Below are 26,254 nucleotides of genomic sequence, written 5' to 3'. Positions count from 1 at the left end.
TAAGGACCAGATTCACAGATCTTTGGGATTGACTAAGTTAATGTAAGCACTTAAAATTCCATCTGCAGGCATACAAGACAGAATAATGAGGCACACAATCCAGATCTGTGCAGAAGTGTGCGTAAATTGTATTCCAGAGCAAAACTGCCTAGTGTGGTGGACTTTCTGACATATGAGGGGAGAAAATGCAAATAACAAGGAGGAGACCTTGTTTAGTCCATGGTATGGGACATCACACTTTTCTAAGTTTTAAGGTATATACTAACATTTTGTTTTGCCGTTCCAACTTTACAAACATCTATGAATTAAAATTAGGGGGAGGCATAACTGGCGTAATTCTCTCTAGTGCAATTACTTATAAATATACATAATACTGTGAGAAGCGTAATCCAGAATTTAGTGCTATTTTCCAAAATGGACTCAAGGATGCATTCTGCTCTAAAAAAAAGCACTAAATGGTACAGGACACGAGCAGCAGGAGCCAGTACACAATTGCTCTCTCTTTCATTTTCATTGTTCCTGTTCTCCTGCGATAGGTTTTTCCCCAAATTACTCTTAATAACTCAAGCTGGTGTAATCATGACATTTTGATAATTTCACTGAAATGAGTCTGATCACTCCGACGTAATTACAATTTTGCACAGACTGAAATAAAATACACAGGGGAAGAGAAAATCATCATATTTCAGATAAGTGTAGCGTAAGTTTCGCGAAAAACTATTCAATACACCAATGCACATTTCTGCCACATATTTTCGGCAGTTTGTGTGCCTTGTGGTTAAACACTGCAGTGTGTTTGAAGAACCAGAAATATGTATTAACATGTATGATCTGTATACATTTCCATGCATTCCAGTCATTGGTTGTGAATCCATGGCAAATCTGAAATCTCCTCAATTCACAGATATAAATCTAAGATGTATAGATTTCATGTTTCGTGAATCAGACTCAAATGAATTCCTAGATCACACAGAAGAGTGAAGTTGAATATTGTGATTCCTTTATGAAATAACAAATCTCCAAGGCGACTTAAAATATCAATGTTTACCAGTGTAAAAAAACACTTTATTCCATCCTATTTTCAGTATTTAGTGGCATATTTGCACTCACAAAAGACATTTTCACTGAATCAATAACGACCGCAACTCCTCCACCCTGATCGACAACCTCACCAACCTCGGACTCAGACAACTCGTCACAACACCCACACACTCCGCCGGCCACACGCTTGACCCCATCTGCTCCTTAAGCTCCTATGTCTCATTCAACCACACCAGCAAACTCCACCGGATTGACCATCACTGCATCCACTTCACCTTCCGGAAACCCACCACGCACCACTGCACCCAGCAGATCCCCCGCCGCTGCTGGAGCGAAGTCACCGAAGCCACCACCCTCGCCCGGAGCCCATCCGCCGACCCCACCGACCCCGACTCCGCCACCTGCAACCTCAGACAATGGATCGACGACTGCGCCAACACCCTCGCCCCAATCAAGAAACCCTCACACAAACACACCAGCAAGAAAGCCAGCTAGTTCACTGAAGACCTCCAGGCTTCCACGCAAACCTGCCAAAAGCTAGAAAAGAAATGGCACCGTGAACAGACACCAGACAGCCACGCAGCCCACAAGAACGCCATCCGCAGACACCATCACCTCATCAGATCCGCCAAAAGGGCCACCTTTAAGAACCGCCTAGACAACAACGCACACAACAGCAAAGAGCTCTTCAACATTGTGAAAGGAACTCTCCAACCTCAGCTCCAACAACAATGACATCCCACCTTCACAAGCCCTGTGCAACTCCCCTGCCACCTTCTTCCATCGCAAGATCGCAGACAACCACAACAGCTTCAACGTCACGGCCGCCCCAACAACCACTGAAATCTCTGTCCCCACGGCCACCGTCCTCACAAACCCCCTGCTCTCCTGGACCAGCATAAACAACGACTACACCATCCAAATCATGAACACCATCCACTCAGGATCTCCGTCAGACCCATGCCCATACCACATCTTCAACACAGCCAGCACCACTATTGCACCCCATCTCGGGAAAGCCATCAACATCTCCTTCAAGACCTCGACCTTCAAGGAGAGCTGGAAGCACACCAAGATCAACACCTTACTCAAAAAACCCAAGGCTGACCCCAAGGACCTCAAGAACTTCTGGCCCATCTCCCTGCTCCCGTTCCCGGTGAAGTTCATCGAGAAGACCGTCAACAGACAACTGACTTGCTACCTCGAGGAGAACAGCATCTGGACCCATCCCAGTCTGGGTTCCGCAGCAACCACAGCACCGAAACTGCCCTCATCGCCACCACCGATGACATCAGGGCCCTGCTGGACAATGGAGAAACCGCGTCCCTCATCCTCCTGGATCTGTCAGCCGCCTTCAATACTGTCTGCCGCCGAACCCTACCCACACCCCTCCACGACGCTGGGATCCAAGACAAGGCTCTGGACTGGACCACCTCCTTCCTCTCTGGCAGAACCCAGCGCGCCCGCCGCCCCCTTTCTGCTCTGAAGCCACCAAGATCATCTGCGGCGTACCCCAGGGCTCATCCCTCAGCCCGACATTGTTCAACATCTACATGGCACCACTCGCCCACGTCGCCTGACTTCACGAACTCACCATCATCTCCGACGACACCCTGCTGATCCTCTCCCTCACCATGGACCCCCTCACCGCCAAAACCACCCTCCACGAAGAAATGAAAACAGTCGCCAAGTGGATGAAGAACTGTCGACTGAAGCTAAACTCGGACAAGACGGATGTCCTCATCCTCGGCTCCACCCCCTCGGCCTGGGACAACTCCTGGTGGCCGACCGCACTGGGAACAGCTCCAACACCCACCGACCGCGCACGCAACCTAGGGTTCATCCTTGACTCTACTCTCTCCATGACGAAGCAGTTCAACGCCGTCACGTCCTCCTGCTTTAACACCCTCCGCATGCTCCACAACATCTACCCGTGGATCCCCTCCGAAACAAGAAGAATAGCCACCCAGGCCCTCGTCATCAGCAGGTTGGACTATGGAAATGCCCTCTACACAGGAGCCTTGGCCAAACTCCTGAAACGAATTCAACGCATCCAAAACTCCTCTGAACGCCTGATCCTCGACATCCCTCGCTGCAGCCACATCACACCCCACCTGAGAGACCTGCACTGGCTCCCCGTCAACAAGAGGATCACCTTCAAGCGCCTCACCCATGCACACAATGCACCCCACAACACCAGACCGGTATACCTCAACAGATGACTCAGCTTCTACACCCCCAACCGCCAACCCCGCTCCGCCGACCTCGCCACAGTCCTCCTTATCCAAAGAGCGACCTCCGGCAGCAGATCGTTCTCCCACCTTGCTGCCAACACCAGGAACACCCTCCCCATCCTCCTACGGCAGACCCAGGACCTGCTAACCTTCAGGAAACTCCTCAAGACCTGGCTATTCGGGCAGTAGCAGCATCCACCCCTTCCCCCCAGCGCCTTGAGACCCTAACAGGGTAAGTAGTGCGCTATACAAATGTTCTGATTGATTGATTGAATCAAATGAAAGCAAACTCTTGATATTTGTGCTTTCAAAATATGAAGCCTGCAACTTGTGCCAAATAAATAGTTCAAAATAGTTGGTGTAAATTATCATGAAAGCCACTTGTATGCTTTAATATTTGTGGTAAAATGCAGACAGATTCCCCTTATCTTGATCTACACTGGCTCCACAGAGGACCGTAGCTGTTTCTTTATCAGGAAATGATTCTCGAATAACAAGTGAAAGAAAAAAGTTTGCATTGAAGGAAATAAATTTAGAAGTAATCTGGTTAACGAGTAGCCGTTGTAAGTGTGCTTAAATAGGTTCATTTCAAAACTGCATGTGCTGGCTCTGACCATCGAAACTGTAAACATTTGAACATAGTTGTGATGATTTTTCCTCTTGTAGGTGAATATGGACTTCAATACCACATGCTTGTTACGTAAAATAGAACTGTCCAGTGCCCTACCAGATGACCTGATCCGACACTTGAGGTTCAATTCACCCGGCAGTAGGCAGAGCCCCTATGATCTGCTGGTAGCGTGCTCCTGGATTCCCCCCCACCTTGCTTGTGCTGTTTCCGCTTCCTGAGGTCCATGGTTGCTGATCCAGCATGTACTGCTTTGAAGGGAAAAGAGGCATCAACACCATAACGGTATTCTTCAATGGCAGCAGTCTGCTCAGGGAAAAGTCTGGCTTCTCCAGAGGATGAGCAGATGCCGGGGACTGACACCACATTGAATTTGTTATCGCTACGCTGGATGAAGGTGCAGCAGCTGTGCATCCCAGTGTAGTAGGCAGGCCTGTCAATTGCCAAGGTAAGTAAACTCCAGCTGCGAGGAGTAGGTGTGGGGGTCACTCCATGCAACTCAGTCAATTTGACATGTTTCCTTTCCTCTGGGTCGCACGCCACAATGTTTGTAGATCAGAATTCATCGGAGGACTTTTTTTTCAGCTAGCATCATTTGGCAGGCCTGGTTAAATTGACTGGTTTAACTGATTGCCTCTTTTTTTTATATCACGTGACGACAACACTTAAGAAGGTCATCTCTCTGTAGCAGTTTAAAACCTCTTTCCCAGAAATCTAAAAAACAAGCTGTTTGGGCTGCCCAACAGACGGTCGAAAGGAGAGACGTGCTTTATCGAGAGAAGACTCACCCAGAGTCATATTGGCAATGGCAAATTCCACCTTCTCGCAGGTAGAAGGCAGAAATTCAGTTGACCCAAAAAATAATTTCTCGCTTGTGGATTATGACCTACAAAATTCAATGCTCAGAACAGCAAGTCAAGAGCAAGGGAATATGAATCAGGGGAAGGGGCCAGCCTGAAGGTTGGCTGCTCTTATAGTAGGAGGCTGAAGACCAGTTCAATGAGGCTAGTCTGAAGGACCACCCACTTTTTGCCAAACAAAAAGCTTTCCAGAAAAATAATGCCACAACCAGCCCCCACCATGAGAGGGGGGACATGACCAATATTGATCCACCGTCTATGGTGATACAAGAGAGCATTCCTCCCTCCTCCAAGTAAAGGCCTCTTCGTATGCTGGGTTCTGGCTTGTCCCTTGAAGTTCATGGGACTGAATACTTAGAGGCCTCAAGATCAAGAGCTAAATTTGGGTTAACAAGATGCAGCCAATGGTGTTAGATCAAGGGTCAAGCAACCCTTTGGGTCAATCAGAAATATTTTAATTTTTATTCTTTATTTTATTATCTTCTATTTGGGAGAAATTTAAAATCCAAAAACATACAAGCACAGGAAATTGCTGTCCTGCATCAGAGACTTCTAAAAATTGAGGAACGTGCGATGCAGATACCAGTTCGATTTCAGGATGCAGGGAAGAGAATATCAGACCTAGAGGACAAATCCCTCTCTCTTAACAAAGAAAAGTTAGGTATGCAGTAGAAAGTGGATACTTTTGTGAATGAAATTGAGTAGGTGAGAACTATGCAAGACGGTCTAGCCTTCAATTTGTGGGTATTCCAGAGCAGAGTAACAATCAAATGTTGATGGGGGTGACACCCTGAAACTGGTCGTAGGATGCTTGTTTTTGGTCCTGGCCTGGCAGTTCAGGCTGGACTATTCCCATGGGGAAGAGGGTGAAGACTGATTTGCAAATTGCTGGGTCCAAACTGGGGTGGCCTGGTGAGCAAAAAAAGATGGATTTAACCCAGATCTGTGACAGGGGGTAAATGTTTGACAGTGTTCAGCATTTTGTCCATCATCTTAATGTGTTGCTATAGTGGCCCTAAGTACAAAGGATATGCCCAAACATAGGGCTCATGCTCACTGTGCCACTCAGTTCAAGCTAGCCTGGCTGATGAGAGTGGATATTCCAGAGCAGAGTGAGAGTCAAGGTCTAATGAGGGGTGATACCCAAAACCGGTCCCACAATGCTTGTTTCCGGTCCAGGGAGGACCTAGGCTGGCAGTTTCGGCTGGATTGTTGCCATTGGGAGCAAGGTCAAGACTGATCTGCACATAGCTGGGTACAAACTGGGGTGGTGTGGTGAGCAAAAAAATGATGGATTCAACCCAACCCTGTGACAGGGGGTGAATGTTTGACAATGTTCAACATTCCATCCATCATGTTTATGTGATGAGTGCAGAGACACATGCAGTAATCCATCTCTTAGCCAAGAATATTTGTTACCGGGTGTTGTACTAAGCAAATGTGCTCAGTATGTGATTGCGTCTAAAGCTACTCTGGTATTATTTTGCACATCATATACTATTAGCAGGTTCAATAAACAAGTGCAATACTTAATTTCTTTTGATATATCTGTTGCTCACTCTTAGATGTTGCAATACTGGAAAATGTAAAATGTTTCCACTTTTGAACATTGGTATGCTAAAAGGATGAGGATCAAAGCCTTAGAGGAGGTATATGCACGGCGAGTTGGGAGTCTGCCATTGTTTTTAGTAATTTGAGTTCTGTGAGCACAATAGTTTTGTCATTGAGTCCTCTTTTGAATTGCAAAGTTTTTTGTATCTTATTTTATAGCACTTTGGGCATTTTTATCTGCCAGGGTAGGAGCCTTGGTCAGGATATCCTACAGATTTACAATCAGTAGTAAATTGACTTGAATTAGCCACTTATGCATTTTATTGATGAGTCGGTAAATCCATGTGCTCTTGTTCAATTTGATAACACCCTAGCATTTTATTAGTTATTGTTCGATGTTTAACAGGAAGGGGTTTTGGGTCAGTTTTGCTCGGGAATAGTGGTTACTTTTTAATAGTTTAAGATCAAAGCCCTCAGGAGACAAGTTATTCCATGGTTGTCCTTGATTAAGGTTTTGCAAATTCTGTATACTCATGATGTATTTAATGGCATTGCAGTATAACACTTTAATAGCATGTGACATTTTAACTATTAGGAAGGGGGTATGTACGACTTGATAATAATTTCAATTGCATTCGATCGTATTTCGGTAATTATTATGTGATGACATTTTATTGCGCATCGTTGTTTTTTTATGTTGTCTATGTCTTCTCGTATTCTGTTCAATTAAAAAAAAAGAGGTTCTGTTTACAAAGCTTTACACTGCCCAGAGTGACAACTTGGGGCATACGTGGAAGCCTTTATATTTGCCAACTCATATTTAATTACGAAAACCTGCATTTGTACTTGGCAATCGACTTCATAAGATGAAACTTTCACGTGTGAGTAAATAGCCATACAAGGGTGGCTTGTGTCCATTCTATATTGGGGACAGCTGCAAAAGTTGGTATATGCCAGTAAACTTACACGTTTATGGGGATTCACAAAATCTTTTCAGATAGTGTCAGACCCTGGAAAAAGTTGGAAAGGAAACTCTCCAAACAGGGGATGGGGTTTCTTCAGACGGAAAAACACAATTAGCAAGTGAAAATGCATCTAAACATTATATTTTCTCAATCAGAAATGTATACCTATTACATTTTAGACTTCATAAATATTTACATGTTTCAGTGTTGTGATAGTCCGTAATGCTACTGGAGTTTCAGCACATTTTAATGCAGTCAGGTATTTGCTCCAAAAGTAACCATAGGGGAACAAATCTCCTATTTTCCTTGTGACTATGCACAATATGTTTTACTACGCATAACAGTGTTCCTTACTGCAGTGAGTTATAAACCATGTGGTGAGCAATCCATAAGGTTAGTTTATGGAAATCCGTTTATCTGCCTCTTAAACAGTTTATCTGATAAGTTTCAAAAGACTGGAAACCTGCCTATTTCAAATGGCAAATGGTCTGTCTCTCTTACATAGTATACATGATTGTTTCACTTATCCTTTATAACCACCTCAAACGCCCCCCCCCCCATTTTGGCAGTAAATTGGCCAGAGGTAACCTCAAACTATCAATTGATGTTGCCCACAAAAGGTGTAAATGAGATTTTGTAAGTAAAACCAGAAACAAACTCGATCAGTAGCTCCGTGATGGGAGCCATATATACAGTATCATAATGATGTTGTGGTACACATTTTATGTCATGAAAACCAAATCTATATTTTGATTTCTATGAATGACTAACCATGTAAATCATGATGAAGAATGTGCAGTAACAATGCACATCCGATGATGTAAAACCGTTTTGATATATTTTTGTGTAATGTAGCCCTTGTATAAAGCTTTTGTCAGCTATAGGATTTTCTTAGTTGGTGGATCCAAATGACAAAATGGTTTATCGTTGTTGGCGACAGACAATGTTCAGGGTGTTTACCAGATGTAAAAACATTGAGTAAGAATCAGAGAAATTACTAAGGTCGATTTCACCTTGAAAGTGAAAGGGGTCACCTAGTAGTGTAGTTATTGTAATCACATTAGTTAAGGTGTAGTGTTTTCACACTTATGGGAGCAGGAGGGAGCCCCAAAAGATATGTCAAGAGTTGGAAAATATGAGGCTTCGTCCTCGGTCAGATTTCATGCTAAACTGGGTGTGCAATATAGAGAGAAAGGTCATATGTTTACCTGAGTGGAATGCTTCAAACAATTTGTTGTCAACTTTCATACTGATAGGTCAAGAGGTAAATTATGTGCAAAGGTGGCTTATTATATGAAATGTATAAACCATCTACGAATGTTATCACAGTTTCATATTACGAGGGGAAGCTTGAGATATAATTGGTCAGGGGGGTTTCTAGCACAGGAAAACTCCCCCGTCCTCTTCTTGCAGAAAGTCACTGATGTGTTCTGAAAAAAGAAGAGTTGTATTTGATATTGGATGAGATTAATATTGTTCACGTGTATTTCATGACTGGTTAAAACATACTGCATCCATATTTTCCATGGACTCTGATATTACCAGTAAAAAGATGTTAAATTAAAATAAAAATGTCAAATAAAAACACAGGTGTATAACGTTGGGAATATTTATTGCACCAGATTATAGTATCAGTGGTGGGCCGAATTACATTAAGAGCTCTGTGTATGTTAATCTGCACCGCTATGCAGTTTGTCAGCAAATGTAATATTGTAGGGTATGGTTGGTATTCATTTCCGTTTTGTAGTAGGAGATTCCGTTTTGTGACACCAAAAATCAACGATTTTGGTTTGCCTAAATAGACGGCATGCGACCATTCATTTTAACTACTGCAAGATAGTACTGACCTCAACGGTAAGAAACGGAGCAACATAGTGCATACTGGCAATATGCAAGCAGTGCTTAAACAGGAATGAGATGCAAATTAGCACCACCTGGGTTGTTTATGTTATCTGTACTTAAATGTCTTTTTGTAATTTATTTTTGAAAAAGCTGTTGTTTTGACTTTTTAGAGTAGTTCTAATTAATATGATTTCGTGAAGGGAATCCAATAACAATTAAACCGCCTCTGTTTTTTCCAGATTGTTTTCCTTGTACCTGACTTTGGTTGCACCTTATGAATCAGTGCAAAATATAGCACTTGCTACTTTATAGCGCACTGGCACTTCCGCGTTTGATTTGCTTACTTAAGAAGTGTTAATAGATATTGTCAAGCAAATGTCTCGCTATTATACAACATATTGTCAGGGTGCTGTAAAATGATGGAAAATGAGTAAGATATCTCCCCGCTCACGCGCATAATGTTACAAATCTGCTAAATATGGAAAAATGCAGATTGGTGTTTGTAGGGCATGCCCTGTCAGGGATTAGATGCGCGTGTTGTTTTTCAATTGCTTACAGAGGTGAATGCATGTTAAGAATACAACCTTGTGGCCGTGTTCGGAATAAATATGCCGCTCCCTCGAAGTCACGCACATTTCACAAAGTTGTTACAAGGTTATGCATCCTATGAACAAAAGATTCCAAAAGGATTTTGATGAAAGACAAAGGTAAACTAAAATTCTCTGTTAGAGGAAGAAAAAATAAATTGAAAAGAATGCTAAGATATTGCTAATTCTTCGTCTCATTTAACTTTGCCAAGTGTAGAATAAAACACAACCCACGTGAGGGACATTTAACATCAGATGTCACACAGGACACAAATCCATTTTATAATTAGGATTTACATCATCACACATACTGCAAAATAATTGAAAACAGCAGGTGGCCTAAATAAAATGCTTGACACCTATCATATGCTCCTCATTAATTGTTATTGCTGGGAGGAATCATATATTTTTTTTGCACAGAGCAATGGAGTATATAAACGGAAAGATAATATTGATGCATCGTTTGCTATGGGATGATGGTAAAATTCCAACGAGCTACAATGTTTCTAATTAAATATAACATAGCCTGTATCCTAGACCGAATATCCTCAGCTCCACAAAAATCAAAAGTCTAAGCCATAGTGATACTCCAACTATCATCTGTTTCTCACTCAAACAATTGTCTCCTCTGAAAACTATGCCATCGATCTTAACAGAAGACAAAAGTACCTCCTTTCTGGAGCCGTTGTGAGGTTGATTAATCAAGTCTTTATTTATGCCGAAGCTTGAGTACTGCAAAGTGCTTCTTTAAATCATAAACTCACTCTAATTGAAGAAACCTCTAAATTCTCCAAACCATAGCTGCAGTAGTAATCACAAGAACACTCCTCGCAGACCACATAAAACTGATACCGAAATAGCTTCACTAGCCACCAGTAAATAGCTGCAATAAAAAAGTTTTACTTAAGACACCTAAAGATCTGTAAAACAAAACACCAAAAACAGTCAGCTCTCAATGACTTCAGTAGAACGTCAAGATCACTCCACCCAGCATCCACACATAATCACTTCCACCCACTGGCACATATTCAGAAATCCTGCTTTGCAACTTCTTCCTCCCCACCCACAAACATCCCAAATGAACTCCCTCTCAGAGAACTACACAAAACCTGTATTTTCTCTTCACTCTCTCATTGTGTGTGTGTATGTAGTTGAGCTTATATAGCGCACAGCTACCCGCAGTGGGTTTCCCGGCGCTTGCTTAGGGAACCCTTCCTGGTATTCCCCTGTGAGATAGCAGGGTATCCACAAGGTGAAAGTCAGGCATCCCGCCGCGAGGGGCCATTGTGGAGATTAAGCACGCTATTGCCCAGAGTCGCAGAGTGTGAACCCGTGAGTCGAGGAGGTACCGGGGCGAGAATTATCGAGTCCGTGGAATTTTTTAGCCCAAGACCCGCCGAGGCGGAGAATTGAACCCTGGTCCAGGACCGATCTCAGCTTCCGGGTCAGCTGCCTCTAACCCCTGAGCCACACTTCTCCGCTCTCTTTTGCCACTCTCTTCTCCTACTCTCTTTTGCCATCTTCCACAATTGCTTTTAGCTTAGGAGATATAGATGCCTTTAGTCTTATGTGATATGTTGTTCCCTCCAACTCCCCAAGATAAACATATAAAGATACAATTCATTTGGAAAAGCCAAATATGTGTATGTTGGGTAATGTCTATTGCTTCCTAACGGGGAAACAATGTGCACATTGACTTTCCATGGCGCCTCATACTATGAATATGTTGTTGAGCCTTAAAGGTGTTCAAGAAGAAGTTTTATTCCTTTAGATCTTCTATTCTATATCCTTTCAGAGATTTCAAGTTTCATTTTGTAATACGTTTAGTATTATACCAAACACATAATGATGGCAAATAATAGATTAGAACTGAGCGCATTCAAACAATCTCTGACTAATTTACATCATTTTTTTGAGAAGTTGTGTTTTACTCCTGCCCTAGATTTGACTTAGTCGATCGTGAATCAGGCCTTTGTTTTTGGAAGTGGAAACCACATTCCTCACTCGTGAGCCCAGCTTCGCCAAATGACCCAATACTATATTTTGCCCACGTCACATTCTCTTCCTGTGCATCAGCTTCCTTTTGAAACTAAATTAGCAGGCCTTAGGAACAGCTTTGACTCGATTGTAGGGCACTTCATCATAGACTTGACAATTGCATATCATTTCTGTTGATATATGAATGGGAGTGCATGCACATGCGTGAGTGCTCATATCATGCACATGTATTATTGCAAGAGAGTTCACTTTATTTGTGTTCAGCATTCCCATTTCATTGAAAAACATTTCATGACAGTCAATTCTGTTGAAAATGTGAAATGATCTTGAGAATGGATTGCACATTGGCATGTTTTGTATTAAATCCTTTACACTTAATGATAGTATGCTTCTCATTATAATTCTGTTTATGATGATCACTTCCCCTAACAGTTCAGCATTTTTGATCAATGAAATTGTAATTTAGATCTTAAACATGGCAGTAAATTATAAATGCATTTGACTACAGTCCTGATGCAATAACAATAATAGCTAATGAACTAGATTCCTCCTTGCAAATACTTACCCAGCCCGGTGTTTGAGCTTTTTGTCTAGGATCCCGTCTCTGGAAACAAGCTTATTAAACACCAGAATGCCAATCACCATGTTAACCTGTGCAATGGAAACAATAGGTGACCATTTAGTTAAGTGAAAGCCAACATCTGCATGAAGGTCCTGAAGATAACTTTTTAGCAACAAAGAATATGGACCTACTTTTTGTTAATAATTTATAAAAGTTTATTCGTATATACTTCAGTGCGCTGTTGAAACCTGCAAAATCTGTGTTACTTAAAATGTCCTCATGCAAGTATTGCCTCATAAATATTCCCCGTTAACTGGGATGTAAAAACATTAAACCTCATGCCATATTTACATCTAATCTAAATATGAAGAAAGTGAAACTGTAATGCATCAAAAAGCAATGTCCATTAATGTTTTGCTTTAATAATTTTCACACAAAACCTGCCATTATTCAACTTGAAAAATGAAAAAGAAAACATATTATCCTGATAGACTGTGCAGTGATCTAACAAAGCGAAGGGATTGTATTACTTCTGTAAAAAAAAAAAAAAAAAGAACAATTGGATGGGCAAGAAAGACAATGCATTGACAATAGGACTGGTCTTGGGAAATGTGCAATTTAAAATATGTTTTATTTCAAACTAGTCCCAACCACGTATAGTCTTAGCTTCTTCAGTGCCCAGGTCACAGCAAAGGTATCTCTCTTGATAGAACTTCAACTCTGTTGATGAAGGCTTCAGGTTGGTCTAGGTCCTCCTCATTAAAAAGTGACAATATTGCCCCTATGTCATGCTCTGAGGCATCAGTTTGCATAATAAATTCCTTGAAAAAGTCAGATGCCATGAGTACATGGGTCTGTATGTGGGAGTTAAAGGCTGCCTGAAAGGTCTCTGTCCAGATCACCCTCCTTGGCTGCTTATTTGAAGGCACCTCAATCAAGGGAGCACTAATGGTGCCTGAAGGCCCTCACTTCTGCCTGCGTTTGAGAGGGTTCCCAGGTCATGATAGTTTCTATCTTTGCCTGGAGTGACTGCACCTTATCCCGCCGGCCGGGTGTCCCCAGTAAATGACTGACACCTAAACGATCTGGCACTTACTGGCCGTGACAATCAGGCCTGCTTGTTGCAGAGCCTGAAGCACTTACTGGAGGTGAAACAGGGGGGTCCTTTCAGCTGCTACTGAAGATAGTTATGTCACCCAGGTAAGCACCGCTGAAGGCTTCCATCCCAGCCAAATGTTGTAGGGGCATTCTTCAGACCACATGTAAATGTATACTTGTAAAGCGCACTGTTACTCCATCACGCAGTGTCCTGGCGCTGTATACCGCTGAGGAACCCGTCCTGGCTTTCCCTGTGAGATGGTCCCTCCTGGGCACCCCCAAGGTGAAGCCAGGCATCCCCGGCGCTGATAGGGCCGTTGTGGAGATTAAGCAAGCTATTGCCCAGAGTTGCAGAGTGGGACCCAGGGTTAGCTTAGGCACCTACGCGAGAATTATCGAGTCCGCGGACATTGACCCAAGACCCTGACGTGACGGGAATTGAACCCTGGTCCCGGGCCGACCTCTGCTTCAGGGTCTGCCGCTTCTAACCAGTGAGCCACACTTCTCCACTTGGCATTGTTTTGAATTGGAAGTGGTCCCATAGGGTGGAAAATGTCATCCTCTCTTTGCCCCCCTTAGTTAGAATAATCTGCCAGTACCCTGAAGTCAAGTCAAAGGTACTCAAGAACTTACTAGCCCCAACTGATCAATGAGCTCATCAGCTTGGGGAATGGGGAGAGCATTTGTCTTTGTGACTGTATTGAGCCCCCTGTAGTCTACACAGAACCAGCCAGGCATCTGGTGTGGTGCCTGGTGGGGCAGCCTTTGAAACCAGCACATGGTCTGGAACAGGGACCTCTGGAGTGCTCAATCACTCCCAGCTCTAGCATCTTAGAGACCTCTGCCTTGATGCTGATCCTCATCTTGTCTGGCAGTCTGTAGTTTTTGTTCTTGACAGGGTTACCATCACCAGTTTCAATGTTGTGGGCACAGAAGTGTGTAAGCCCAGGGTAGATGGAGAACAACGAGAATGAACTGTTCCAAGAGCTGGCGACAGTCCCTCTGCTGATCTAGAGTCAGAGCAGGGGAGAGATTGACACCCTCCACTAACCCATCTTTCTTCTTGGATAACAGAAAATCAGGGAGGGTTCACTCTTCTCCTCCAGTCCACCATATGTCACCAGCAACATGGTGACCTCAAGCCTCTCATAGTGGGAGTTCAGGTAAATGAGATGGAGGACCTGTAGCAGGTTTCTGGTGGTCTTGAGGTCAAGCAGGTAGGAGGCTTCCCCCTTACACTGTCAATCATCGCCTCATAGGGCCATGTCCAGCGGTTTTGGGGGGCCCTGGTTTCAAATGGCTCCATACCCTACTGGCTAAAACATCGACCAGATTAATCTCCTGGTCCTGCCATTGTTTCATCACATTCTGGCTAGCTTCTAATTTCTTTGAAGTCTTCTTCCAGAACATCTGCATTTGATCGTGGAGGGCTAGCATGTAACCACGCCATGAGGGGGCTTCTTGGGAGCTTGCTCCTAACCCTCTTTCACCAAAATGAAAATTCCCTTGACAGGGTGACCATAGACGAGCTCAAAGGGGCTGAACCCCCCTTCTTTCTGTGGTACTTTCCTATAGGCAAAGAGTAAACGGGCAAGAGGACGTCCAACTTCTGCTTTATGGGCTCCGGTATGCCCATAATCATGCCCTTAAAGGTCTTGTTGAACCTCTCAACAAGCCCATTGATCTGGGGGTAGTAAGGTGTGGAGAACTTGTAACTTGTCCCACATTCCTTCGACTTGACCTTCAGGTTGGCTGGCATGATGTTGGTGCCCCTGTCGGACACAACTCCCTTGGGTAAAAATTGCCATCAAGGCCCTGGACACGGCAGGTGCACTTGTGGTCCTCAGTGGAATGGCCTCTGGGTACCGGGTGCATGGTCCACAAAAGCCAGGATTAACCTGTCACCTAAAGCTGTTTTGGGGTTTAAAGGTCAAACAATATTTATGCCAAAAATAGGCCTAGGAGTCAGGCAAGCCTTGAACTTCTACCCTGTCTTTCCACCCACTTGCTTGGCAGGTGAGGCAACTCCTACAGAAAGCAGTTGGGTCTTTCCTCCACCGAGGTCTGTAAAAGAGGGTAATAAGCCTATCAAAGGACATGCCCTGCCCCAAATGTGTTGCCAATGGGATCTTGTGAGCCAGACCCACAAGTGTTGGGCCCTCTCTCTGCCTTCTGCAGAATTCCTCCCTGGTGGGCCAACCATCAACTTGCCACCTAGCAAACTCAGGTTGATCATCAAGGGTGGCAATGTCCTCCCTGGTCAGCTCTGGGGGGGGGGGCTCCTCTGGAGCCCCATCCACCAGTACCACAGGAACTTTAGAGGTGGGTCTCCCCTACCTCCTGCCCTTCCCTTTTTTGCTGCTTCCTCTGCCATTTTTTCAGGCTCCAGGCTCTCTTGACTCTCTTCCCGGGCAGCTACGAGCCAAGTGGTCGTGCAAAACCAACATTTCTAGGTGAGACTTGAGCTCCACTTTCTTCCAGTGTGCTCCAAGTCATTTCCTAGCAAACAATCCACAGGCATGGCAGGACTCACACCTACCTTAACAGAACCTGAGACCCTTCCCACTGGAAGGGAACCAGAGCCTCTGGGTAGTGGCTCTCGCAGTTTTCTACTGCCACAACCTGGCAAAATGTATCAGGTATCACCTGCTCTGAGCACACCAGATAACACATTTCAGTAGCTATACTGGCTCCTGTACCCCTCAGAGCACTCCATTCACTGCCTTATTAATAGCACTTGCTGCCTATACTTGGAAGGGTTAGCAGGCATGTGGACCTTAGCCACCATCTCTCCATAATCCAGGGGCACTCGGGTTTCCTCAGCTCCATGGACTATGACCATCTCCTTCCCAAGCACAAGAGTGGCCATTCCCTAGCACTGCCAACCACTGGGGATGAGGAGGTACCCTCTTGGAGCATTTGGGATCTCCCTTGACAGGTCGATTCTGGTAGCACTCGTAGCACTTAGAGGTAAACTTGCCATTATAATTCTTGTCTACAAAACCTCTCTGTTGATGGCCAGATTGAAAGTGAGGCCCTTTCCCCTGGGAACTATGTTGGGGGTCTTGAGAGGACTCCTTTTTGTTTTTATCTCCCCCCTCTTTCTTCTGGTGGGAACCCTGACCATCCTTTTGGAAGCCTCCTCCCTGATGCCTTCTTGGATAGTCGGGTGCTAGCCCAAATGTCTGTGTCCTCAGCAGGCCTCCTGGGGTCAGTAAGCTTGCTGTCCACCAGGTGCAGCTCTGGAAAACACATTTTGAGTACGTGCTCCCTCAGAACCATAATCAATAACTTTGCTGCCTCCCCAATCATTGAATGCCTTACTAGAGTCATCCAAGAGGTCTACCCAAGTCTGGTATAGAGGTTTCGGGTTATCCCTGTACCTCTGGTGATATTTTGCAGGGGTCACCCCAAATTTAGTGACAAGGATGGCTTCCATGGGGCATACTTGCTTTGGTCCTCTACCACTAGTGTGAGTATGGTATACCTCTTCACCACAGACATTTATTCCCACAACCCTCGGACCCTCTCTCAACATTCTTATCTTCTGTTTTCTGTTTGGCATTTGGAGCCTTACACCTTTTCTGCTTTTCTGTCTGTGAGCTCCTATGGGGACAAGTCCATAGAAGATACATTGCTGCCTTCTCTCACACAGAGTTCCCTCTCAGTGGGTAAAGGGGATCCCTCCGTTGGGAACTCCTGCTTCGGGCACCCAGCCATGTCATCCTCCATTCCCACATCAAGCTTCACTTCATTCAAATCCTCCACATCTAGATTCTCATCCTCAGAGTCTTCAGCTTGGGACTGCATTCTAGTGACCTCCTCAGAGGCCCTGAGAACTATCTGAAGGTCCAGGTTTGCACCCTTTTTCCTATGCATACTCTGCTTGTAGAGTTTCTGTAGCTCAGCCCTACTGAAGTTCTCCACATGGAGTTTCTGCCCTTCCATGGTAAAAGACAAAGAGTTAGAGAAATTAAATTTAGAAAAAGGTAAAGCAGACAATCAGAAAACTTGAGAAAATGTAAAAAGGCTCAAATTCATCTTGAATTTATATAGAATGTTAGTGTTACAAAATAATTATTGACCAGCACTGCAAAAACACAAGTCAAAATCCTCATCTCTGATCGCAAGTGTAAGAAATTAGGCTTCTGGTTGAGTAGGGGGTGAGCCCTGGGTGAACAGCATCCACAATCCTTGTCAGGGTGAGGCATAACCGTACCCTAAATTAACCTGTGCTCAACCCTCTGGTAGTTTGGCACAGAGCTGTCAGGCTTAACTTTGAGACAATGTGTAAAGTATTTGTGGAACACTTCAAACAGTAACACAGCGAAACCTCCACACAAAAGGATCCCACAACAAGTTAAAAATAAACTAGAGTGGAATTTAATAAACAAACAAGACCAAAATGACAGAAATCCAATTAGTAGAACCTCAGTTATGAATTTTAAAAGATTTTAAGAAAAATAGCACCAAAAAGCACAAAGTGCGAACTGTGGATATCTGGCACGCCAAACAAGGAAAAATCACAAGTTCAGGCCGACCTTAATATAGCGTGGGCCGGCTACAGGGACCCGGTTAAATTCACTGACTGTACCTTAAAGCCTAGTTTGCGGAACCTTGCAAGTGCCCGCGTTGTGCAGCTGGAGAAATGCATCGGTTCTGGGATGCGATGAGGCTGTGATACAAGGGCCTGTGTCATCTTCGAGGATCCAGCTGACTGGATTTGGGACGCAAAGTCCGATGTTGAGGATGCAATGTGCTGTTGGGGTGATGCATTGATTCCGAAGAGCTGTGAGGCTGTGATGCGGAGTCCAGTGTCATCAGCAAGGCTCTCATTAACAAAAGATGCCAGGGCCCATGTTTGGGTTTAATTACACAGTCAGGATATTACATTGATTCTGAAGAGCTGCAATATAATGCAGGTCTTTTCAACAAGTCTAATCCATGCAGCAGTAGTGATGCGTATGTTATGTTCTGGTTTGCACTGTGCAGCAGAGGAGATGCGGCAGTTCCACTGGATCCAGAGAGACTGGCAAAGGGTTCAGGACCAGGGTGGCACCACTTAACATGGTAGACTCACAGATGGCAGAGTCCAGGTGCAGGTACAAGGTTATTTGAAGCCTATTGTGTCCTTGTGGCTTCAGATCTGGCAGCCAGCCAACTAGCCCTTGGAGTCACTCTGGGTTGAGAGTACAAAAGATGCAGGTGAGTCCTTCTCACTTGAGCAAGAGGGCAGTAGGCATCAGGTCAGCACAGCAAAGCAGCAGTTCCGTTAGAGCAGCAGTCCGGCAGACTGGTAGAGGTTTCCTCAGCCCAGCAGTCCTTCCTCATAGTCGAGTATCCACAGGACCAGAATATACTGAATATGTGGTATCTGAGGTCCAGTATTTATACCCAGCTATGCCTTTGAAGTAGGGAAGAAGCTTCTAGAGATTTTTCTTTGACATGTACAGGTGCCTTGCCTCCCCTGCCATGGCTCTAGACTAAATCCAGGGGTATGCAGCCTTTTGCGTGGAAATGATGGTCAGAATGCAGAATTATTCAAACATTCACCCCAATTAAAAAATCTGGGTTTTTCTCACCATGCCACCCCAGTTTGGGCACAGCCATATGCAGATCAATCTTGACCCTGCTCCTCATGGGAACAGTCCAGCACGAGCTGCCAAGCAGGTCCTCCCTGGACCAAAGACAAGCATCCTGGGACCGGAATCTGGGTATTATCCCATATCAGCCAGGCTAGCTTGAATCCAATGGCAAAGAAAGCCGGGAACCCACATCTGAGTATACCCAACGCGCTTAGGGTGAGAAAGCAAAAGACACACATATGAAAGATAGAATATGGAACAAATCAAACATTCAACCCCAGGCAAGAGATCTGGGTTAAATCCATTGTTTTTTTGTTCACCCTGTCAACCCAGTTTTGTTGAGGCAGGGCACAGCCTATTCAAGTGTAAGTAGAGCTGTGCCCAGCTCCCCCTTACCATCCTGCTGGTGATGGCCTACCTAGACACACATACGCTCTCTATTATGTGTGGCTGTCTAGGAGTAATAAACAAAGCCTACTGTCAACTACACCCAGTCAATTGACCCAGAGACAGACTATAGGCACTAAATAGCTAAGGCAGGAAAATGTCAACATACTAAAAGTGGCATTTTCACAATTGTAATTTAAAATTGGACTTCACTATGTTAGTATTTTAAATCAGGATTTCAGAGACACCAAACATGAACTGGTCCCCTATTCCCATTTGGAAATTACACTTATAAAATGTAATAATGTAACCCCAATATTATTACAGTAGTGAAAAACTGCCAGGACATGTAAACCTTAAAAGTACATGTCCTACTTTTCCAATACATTTCACCCTGCCTTCTGGGCTGTCTGGAGCTTACCCTAGGGGTGACTTATGTTTTAAAAAGGAAGGTTTGGTCCTGGCAAAAGATGTATTTTGCCGGGTCGATATGGCAGTTTAAAACTGAACACTCAGCTGAAATGTAAAGCATGAGCTGTGTTTAGAGTGCTGCATAAGTGGGTGGGGGAATCAGTGCTGCAGGCATACTAGTAGCATTTAATTTATAGCCCCTGAGCACATAGAGCACCACTGTACTAGGGGGGTTCAAGTAAATTAAATATGACAATTGGGGATACACCAATGCTAACATGTTTGAAGGAGTGAGCACATGCACTTTAGCACTGGCTAGCAAAGGTAAAGTGCCCAGAATCCACAGGCCAGCAAAACATGTTCAGCAAAAATGAAGAGAAGAGGGCAAAAAGGTTGATGAAATCCCACCCTAAGGCTGACAGGTGTAACACAAACATATGTAATATGCAAAGAAAATGGCAAATATAAAAATTAAAGTGTCACACAGCAGCCCAAATGCATCAAACTTGAAAGTCAAGTGTGCTTCTTTTTCATTGACTGTTCACAAGTGGTCAGGCATAATGTTGGCACTTGAGGTGGACTGGACTCATTGCCTCATGCTCTATGCTATAGTAGACATTAAAAAAACTTAGGAATGATACTTGAACTGACCTATGGATGGAAAAGAGTGATTGAAAGCCCTGTATGGATGTACATAAAAATGTGTTTTTGTTATAACAATTTTTCTTTTTGCAGAACATGAGGCTGGTTAGATAACTTGGAGCTAGATGTAGGTAATTCGTATTTACTGATTCATAAATACCGGATTTTACCGATTCGGTATTTATGAATCGGTAAATATGAAGGGGGGAGATGTAGGTATTTCTAGAAATTGAAATACCGAATCTTTAATATTCGGTATTTACCGATTCGGTAAATACCGAATCGGTATTTCCTATTGATTCCTATGGGCTGTGAAGCCCATAGGAATCAATGGGAAATACCGATTCCTGCCAGGGTGCAGGGAGTGTCACTTTGACACCCTCTAGCACCCTAAATACAGGCATGTGTGCCATGGGGCACACAGACATGCCCTAGACATGGCATAGGTGTGCATGCACACATGTGCATGCACACCTGGATTCGGTATTTTACCACCCAATTGAATTGGGTGGTAAAATACCGAATCTGTATGGCCTTTGGGACTCAGAAGAGTCCCACCTACATTACCGATTCGGTATTTTTCAGAATCGGTAAATTTACCGATTCGGTAAATTTACCGAATCTGTAAAATAAATGCCCCTACATGCCAATTCTTAAATACCGGTCGGTAACGGCCGAAATCGGCCGTTACCGACCGGTATTTAGGCTCCTATATCTGGCACCTGATCTCTCTGTAAGCCAAACCTTAAAACAGGCACAAAAAGGAAGGAAATGAAATCGAATTGAATCTAATATTCTGCAGCAGCATGTTAAAGGAATTTGAAGTACATTTCATGAGCCTAGCCAGAGCGCCATCACTTGATTTTCTGTGGTAATGGGTGTGGAAGAAGGTCACTTACTTCTATTGCATCACTGCTTCAGAGAGCATTTATATCAAACGCAGCCCCTCCAAACAATCTAAATCAACACTACCTAATTCCAGGTTTTGTTTGCTGTGAATCAGGTTAAATATGGCTTTGAGGTTCTTAAAATTGTTTTTCTTTGCATAGACTTACAGTCAGATTCACAGATTCACTGTCTCATTCACAAATATATGTTCATATACAATACTTTCACGGCCACATTTAAGAGCCACCAAGTCATGATCAAAATATGCATGCTGGGAAGATCCAGGCTGAGAGCATGGGTAGCCTGCTCAGAAACGTATGCCTACCCTTCACCAGTGGTGGCTGACATCTAGGGAGGGGGGTGAGTACACATGCAAATATTGAAAATTAAAACGTACCTGAACAGAAATCCTCCGTTCCAGACCTCTAACAATGAACTGCATGCTGCTGTGTGGGCACCAATCCTGGTGCTGGATCTCAGCAGCCGCGGCCGGTGATGGGAGTACCGGCCAGGCGGTGACGTGAGGTGGGGAGAGGAGGGACAGGGTGGGGGGTAGTAATGTATGGATTACTGAGTTTAACAGGTAAGTACACATATAAATAAATAAAACAAATTTTGTTGCGTGCACTGCATCACCAAATGCGATGCAGTGCACGCAACAAAATTCATTTTATTTATTTATATGTGTACTTACCTGTTAAACATCGTAATCCATACATTACTACCCCCCACCCTGCCCCTCCGCCTCCCCACGTCAATGCCCGGCCGGTACTCCCAACACCAGCCGCGGCTGGCTCTCAGGCTGTGACAGCAGCACCCTGATTGGAGGGAGTGCCACACTCGACCCTCCCCAGCATCCTGGGGGCCTGCACTTACTCTAACCCAGCTGTCTGCAGACAGCTGGGTTAAAGGCTTCAAATTTCACATGTCAGGCTGGCCATATCAAAAGATGGACGGTCAAAGAGACATGCACACTTTGTAAAGTGCTCAAACAGCCCACCTTCCTCCCTGCTGCTGTCATTCAGCAGTGACCCCGCCCCGTCCTAAAGCTTGGTTCAGGATGGGTGGATGAAAAACAAAATTGTAATGTATTACCACTTCATTTTTGATCTTTGGGGTAATTTAAGTGGGGGCAGCTCCTCTGCTCCAACAGAGGAGCTGCCCTTCCCTCCACCCATATTAGAGGTGCTGGTGGACACCTGCTGCTCAATTATGCAGCGCAGCCATAAGTCACGTTGGAATAGTGACAGGATCTTGCTAAGGTAATCAGGCTCTCACGCTTCCAACCACTTCATACATTGGAGCCACACTGGGATATCAGTAGTAATTTTTGGGCACATGCTTGTCAATCCATTATACAGTTCTACTCGTAAACTAGGTGCCAAAATGTAAAACAATACTACAGTATTCAGTGTCAGACAGGAAAAAAAAATAAGCCCGGGTACCAAAATAAAAGTGCATGTCAGATAACTAAAAAAGAGGGCCACGTTTGTAAATCTGAGCATTTGTTAACTGGTAAAAACACACGGTATACGTGTTTGCAAGGTATGGGCACTGCATGCATGTGGTGTTATTCCGAGCAATGCATGTGGCAATACAGGGAAATCAACAGTAAAAATCGGCCCTCTGGACCATTAACCAGGCTCACATACAGTCAAATAGCTGAGCACCACACTGACCAGTCAGACCAGTCCTGCGGGAATTGCCAGATTGCCCTATCAGCCAGTTCGACCATGAGACTAGCCATACACATTATGAATTAATTGTGCAGTACATGTTTTCATTTTTGACGGGATATTTTGTCTTATTTCCTGTGAGTTTCAGGTATTTCACTGTACAATCTTTGCAACAAGATTAAAGTGCACAAGGAGATGCGTTGTATGCCAAACGCACATCACTTAACTTGGATGCTAAGGCACTTTCAGATTCTTCATTGAATTTCCATTGAAATCAATGGAAACTCCATGACGAGCTGAGCTCGTCATGAGCGTCCAAGGGGTTATTTCTGGCACCCTTTCTTCCCACCTTAAATAAAAACCTTTTGTAGCGGGACATTTCTGCCAAAAACATAAATTGTGCAGTCATATTGCATTCTACACCTGCACGCCTTTGGTCTTTTCATGCTTAAAATATGCTTTACCTCATCTGTGCTAGTGCAAATAGGAGCATGCGTTTGTGAATCTGGCCCTTGGTCTCTGTGTGACCCACTTATGAGGCAGTTTATAATTGGCGTGTCCGTGGGAGCCTAGGTAACAATAGTGCAGCAGGTGCAGTGAAACCGGGGCTCAGGGCCTTGTGGGACCCTTTGCAAACCAATTATAGTTGTCTTTCCTTATAAAACATGTGATGTGGACATTGCTCTTGGCTAAATTAGGGCCCATTGACCCCTTGATACGCCACTGAGTGCGAGCTAGATATTTTAGAAACAAGGAAGTGCTGAAAAATGAAACCAGTTATTTCCAATGGGCCATTGCCCAAAGCATACCACGTGCACAGTCTTGTGCAAAATGCCAACCCGCACCACTTGCGTTTATTCAACTTTATGACAATGCACCTCTTCTTGAAGTCATCGTGCAACGCAGGGAAGAAATTGTCGTGTTCCACATCCAGTGACACTGACCCTGATGAGAATTACACCATGTCTTCATATCAGTCTTGTCAGTGAGGAAATCGGATTTTATTTCTTTATCCCAGTTGACTAAAGCCCTCGTCGCCACTCTGAATGGCCAAGGACAACAAGCCTATTTCTTTGAAAGTCGTGAACCCGCCTACCAAGAACCCACGGCAGGAGATGACACATAATACTGCTGTGAGACAGCATCACTCCTTGTTTTCTGACAATTGGTGATTTAGAAGCGAACACACGTCAGACGTGTAGCGGGGGCAGCAATCTTCATGGATTTTTCTTTAAATGTTTTCTTGCCTCTGTTCCACAAGCATGTATGTTTCTCCTGAAATAAAGGCATTATATTTCTCGTTTAAAAACGTTGGCATTGGCTCGCGCGCATTCCTTCTGAGATTCCCCTATTGAGCACCTGGAACACACGCTGCACCCTGAAATGAATGGCCCTGTCTCGCTGCCCCCTCAGCAATTGGTGCAAATGCGTATATGAGGCGTAATTCTTAAAATAGCCACAGCTGACGCAGGAGCCCACAAATCATGCGCCAACCACTGCTTCCGTCGAATCACTAAACGCATCTGTATGATAATGAGTGTTGAGGGCAGGTTCCATGCTCAGCAGACTCTACCTGGATGCGCAGCAGTGTTTACAGTCTGCGGTATGAATGTGGGAAATCAGTGTAATGCGACATCCCTCACTGTCAGCGCACGGAGTGAATATAACGTCAGAGGTACCGGGAATATTGTTCATTCAGGTCCAGAATATTTGACACTAAAAAATTTACTGAGGCGTTTTCTAAACTGATAGGAAGACATCTAGTACTTTCTTATTTCTGCTAGTCTAATTCGTTAAGTGTGATTCTTTTGCTGCAATATGCCCTGCAGCAAAGTTGTGGCAGTCCTTTGCTGCAGGGTATATTGCAACAATGCCAGAAAACTACGTGCACTCTTTGGTGTGTTTTTGAATTTAGAGGAGATGTGGCCTCGGAGGTCTAGCTGGACTATTCCCCCTGCAGCAAAACCAAGTCTGATTTGAGTTTGGTTGGTTCCTGTCTTTAGTGGCACAATGAGGAAATACATGAAGTATTGCAATGCCACACAGATAAATTACTAGTGATTGGGATTAATTCAAGTATTTCACCCATCACTTTTTAGTTTTCCTCAAGAGCTAGCACTTTGCAGATTTCTTCAGGATGTTAAGAAAATATGTCCATTTTCTTATGCATGAATGTATTGCTTCTCTCTGAAGTAACTTTGACTCTGCATGTACTTATCTTGATCAGTCAGGGAGCTCCTCATGCTAAGACAGGATCTGTTTGCAATGATTTACAATCTACGTTACCCTTTTCAATATTGTATTGCACAGGAACATCTGCTACCAAAAAGCAGTGTGCCCTATTGTTACATACATACAGATAATGAACTAGGGCTGTGGAAATATTTTCTTAGGGAGCAAAATCTTCTGTAGAACAATATGGTTATACTACTTGAAGTTTGCTCAATGATCTGCTGTTTCTGCATTTAGTCCTTTGTGTAGTTATCCTCTACAAGCTGGCAATATTCCCTGTGAGAGAGGTTTTTTGACTTTTTTTTAATGAATGTGCCATTTTCTACCTACTCTGGAAATGTATGGATGTAGACAAGCTTTCTTTCATAAAAGCCACGATTTTCTTGTGAAAATTGTCTTCCATAGAACTTTGCAGTATGCTGGTAATAATTGTAGTATTCAGTAGAATTATGGAACATCCACAAGAGAAAAAATTCCTGAACCCCCCACAGCAGACGAGTGTTGGAAAGTGGGTTATTAGTAGTGGTAAATGTGTATCTACCACTGGCAGTAAGGCCACTAACACAGTCTAGGGCTCAGTATAGGTCTAAGCAAATTATTTCCATGCTCAACCATGGGTGGGTTGGCTGCGATCAGGCACACTTAACTTAGGAGCAAAGTATGTAAAGCATTTCAAAACACCAATTCAGTCAATAATTAAAATACAACACACAATACAAATACAAAACCAATTTATACAAATAGGACATATTTTTATCTTTACAATGATACCAAAACAACAATAATCCCATGTAGGAAACCAGAGATATGATTTTTTAAATATATTTAGCACCTATATAGCACTTAGAAATCTATAGCACCGCTTTAGGACATCTGGTCTTACTTGACCGGGACAAAGTCATACTTTCAGGCTGACCACGATGAAGCCCTTCTCGGATACCCCTCTCAGTAGGCCTCGGTCGAGATTTTACCTGCGGATTTAGAAACTTTCTGGAGCCGTTTCTGCTCGGGTGCCTTGATTCTCTTCACCAGTCTGGATTTGGTGAGGGTTCACCGGTTTACTTTTT

The 26,254-nt window shown here is 44.0% G+C and overlaps 1 protein-coding gene across 2 annotated transcripts in view; it reads right to left on the bottom strand.

Annotated features, from left to right (window-relative positions):
- Positions 1-26,254, bottom strand: part of ADGRB3 (adhesion G protein-coupled receptor B3) — a 1,104,008-nt gene that overhangs the window by 149,065 nt on the left and 928,689 nt on the right. For both annotated transcript variants that reach the window (XM_078648009.1, XM_078648010.1), the window contains exon 21: positions 12,272-12,357. In XM_078648009.1, coding sequence (XP_078504135.1) covers positions 12,272-12,357 — 86 coding nt within the window. The remainder of the gene's footprint in view (positions 1-12,271; positions 12,358-26,254) is intronic.

The sequence above is a fragment of the Lissotriton helveticus genome, chromosome 6 (genome assembly GCF_964261635.1).
Source record: "Lissotriton helveticus chromosome 6, aLisHel1.1, whole genome shotgun sequence".
NCBI lineage: Eukaryota > Metazoa > Chordata > Amphibia > Caudata > Salamandridae > Lissotriton > Lissotriton helveticus.
This window is presented reverse-complemented; position numbering and strand designations above follow the sequence as displayed.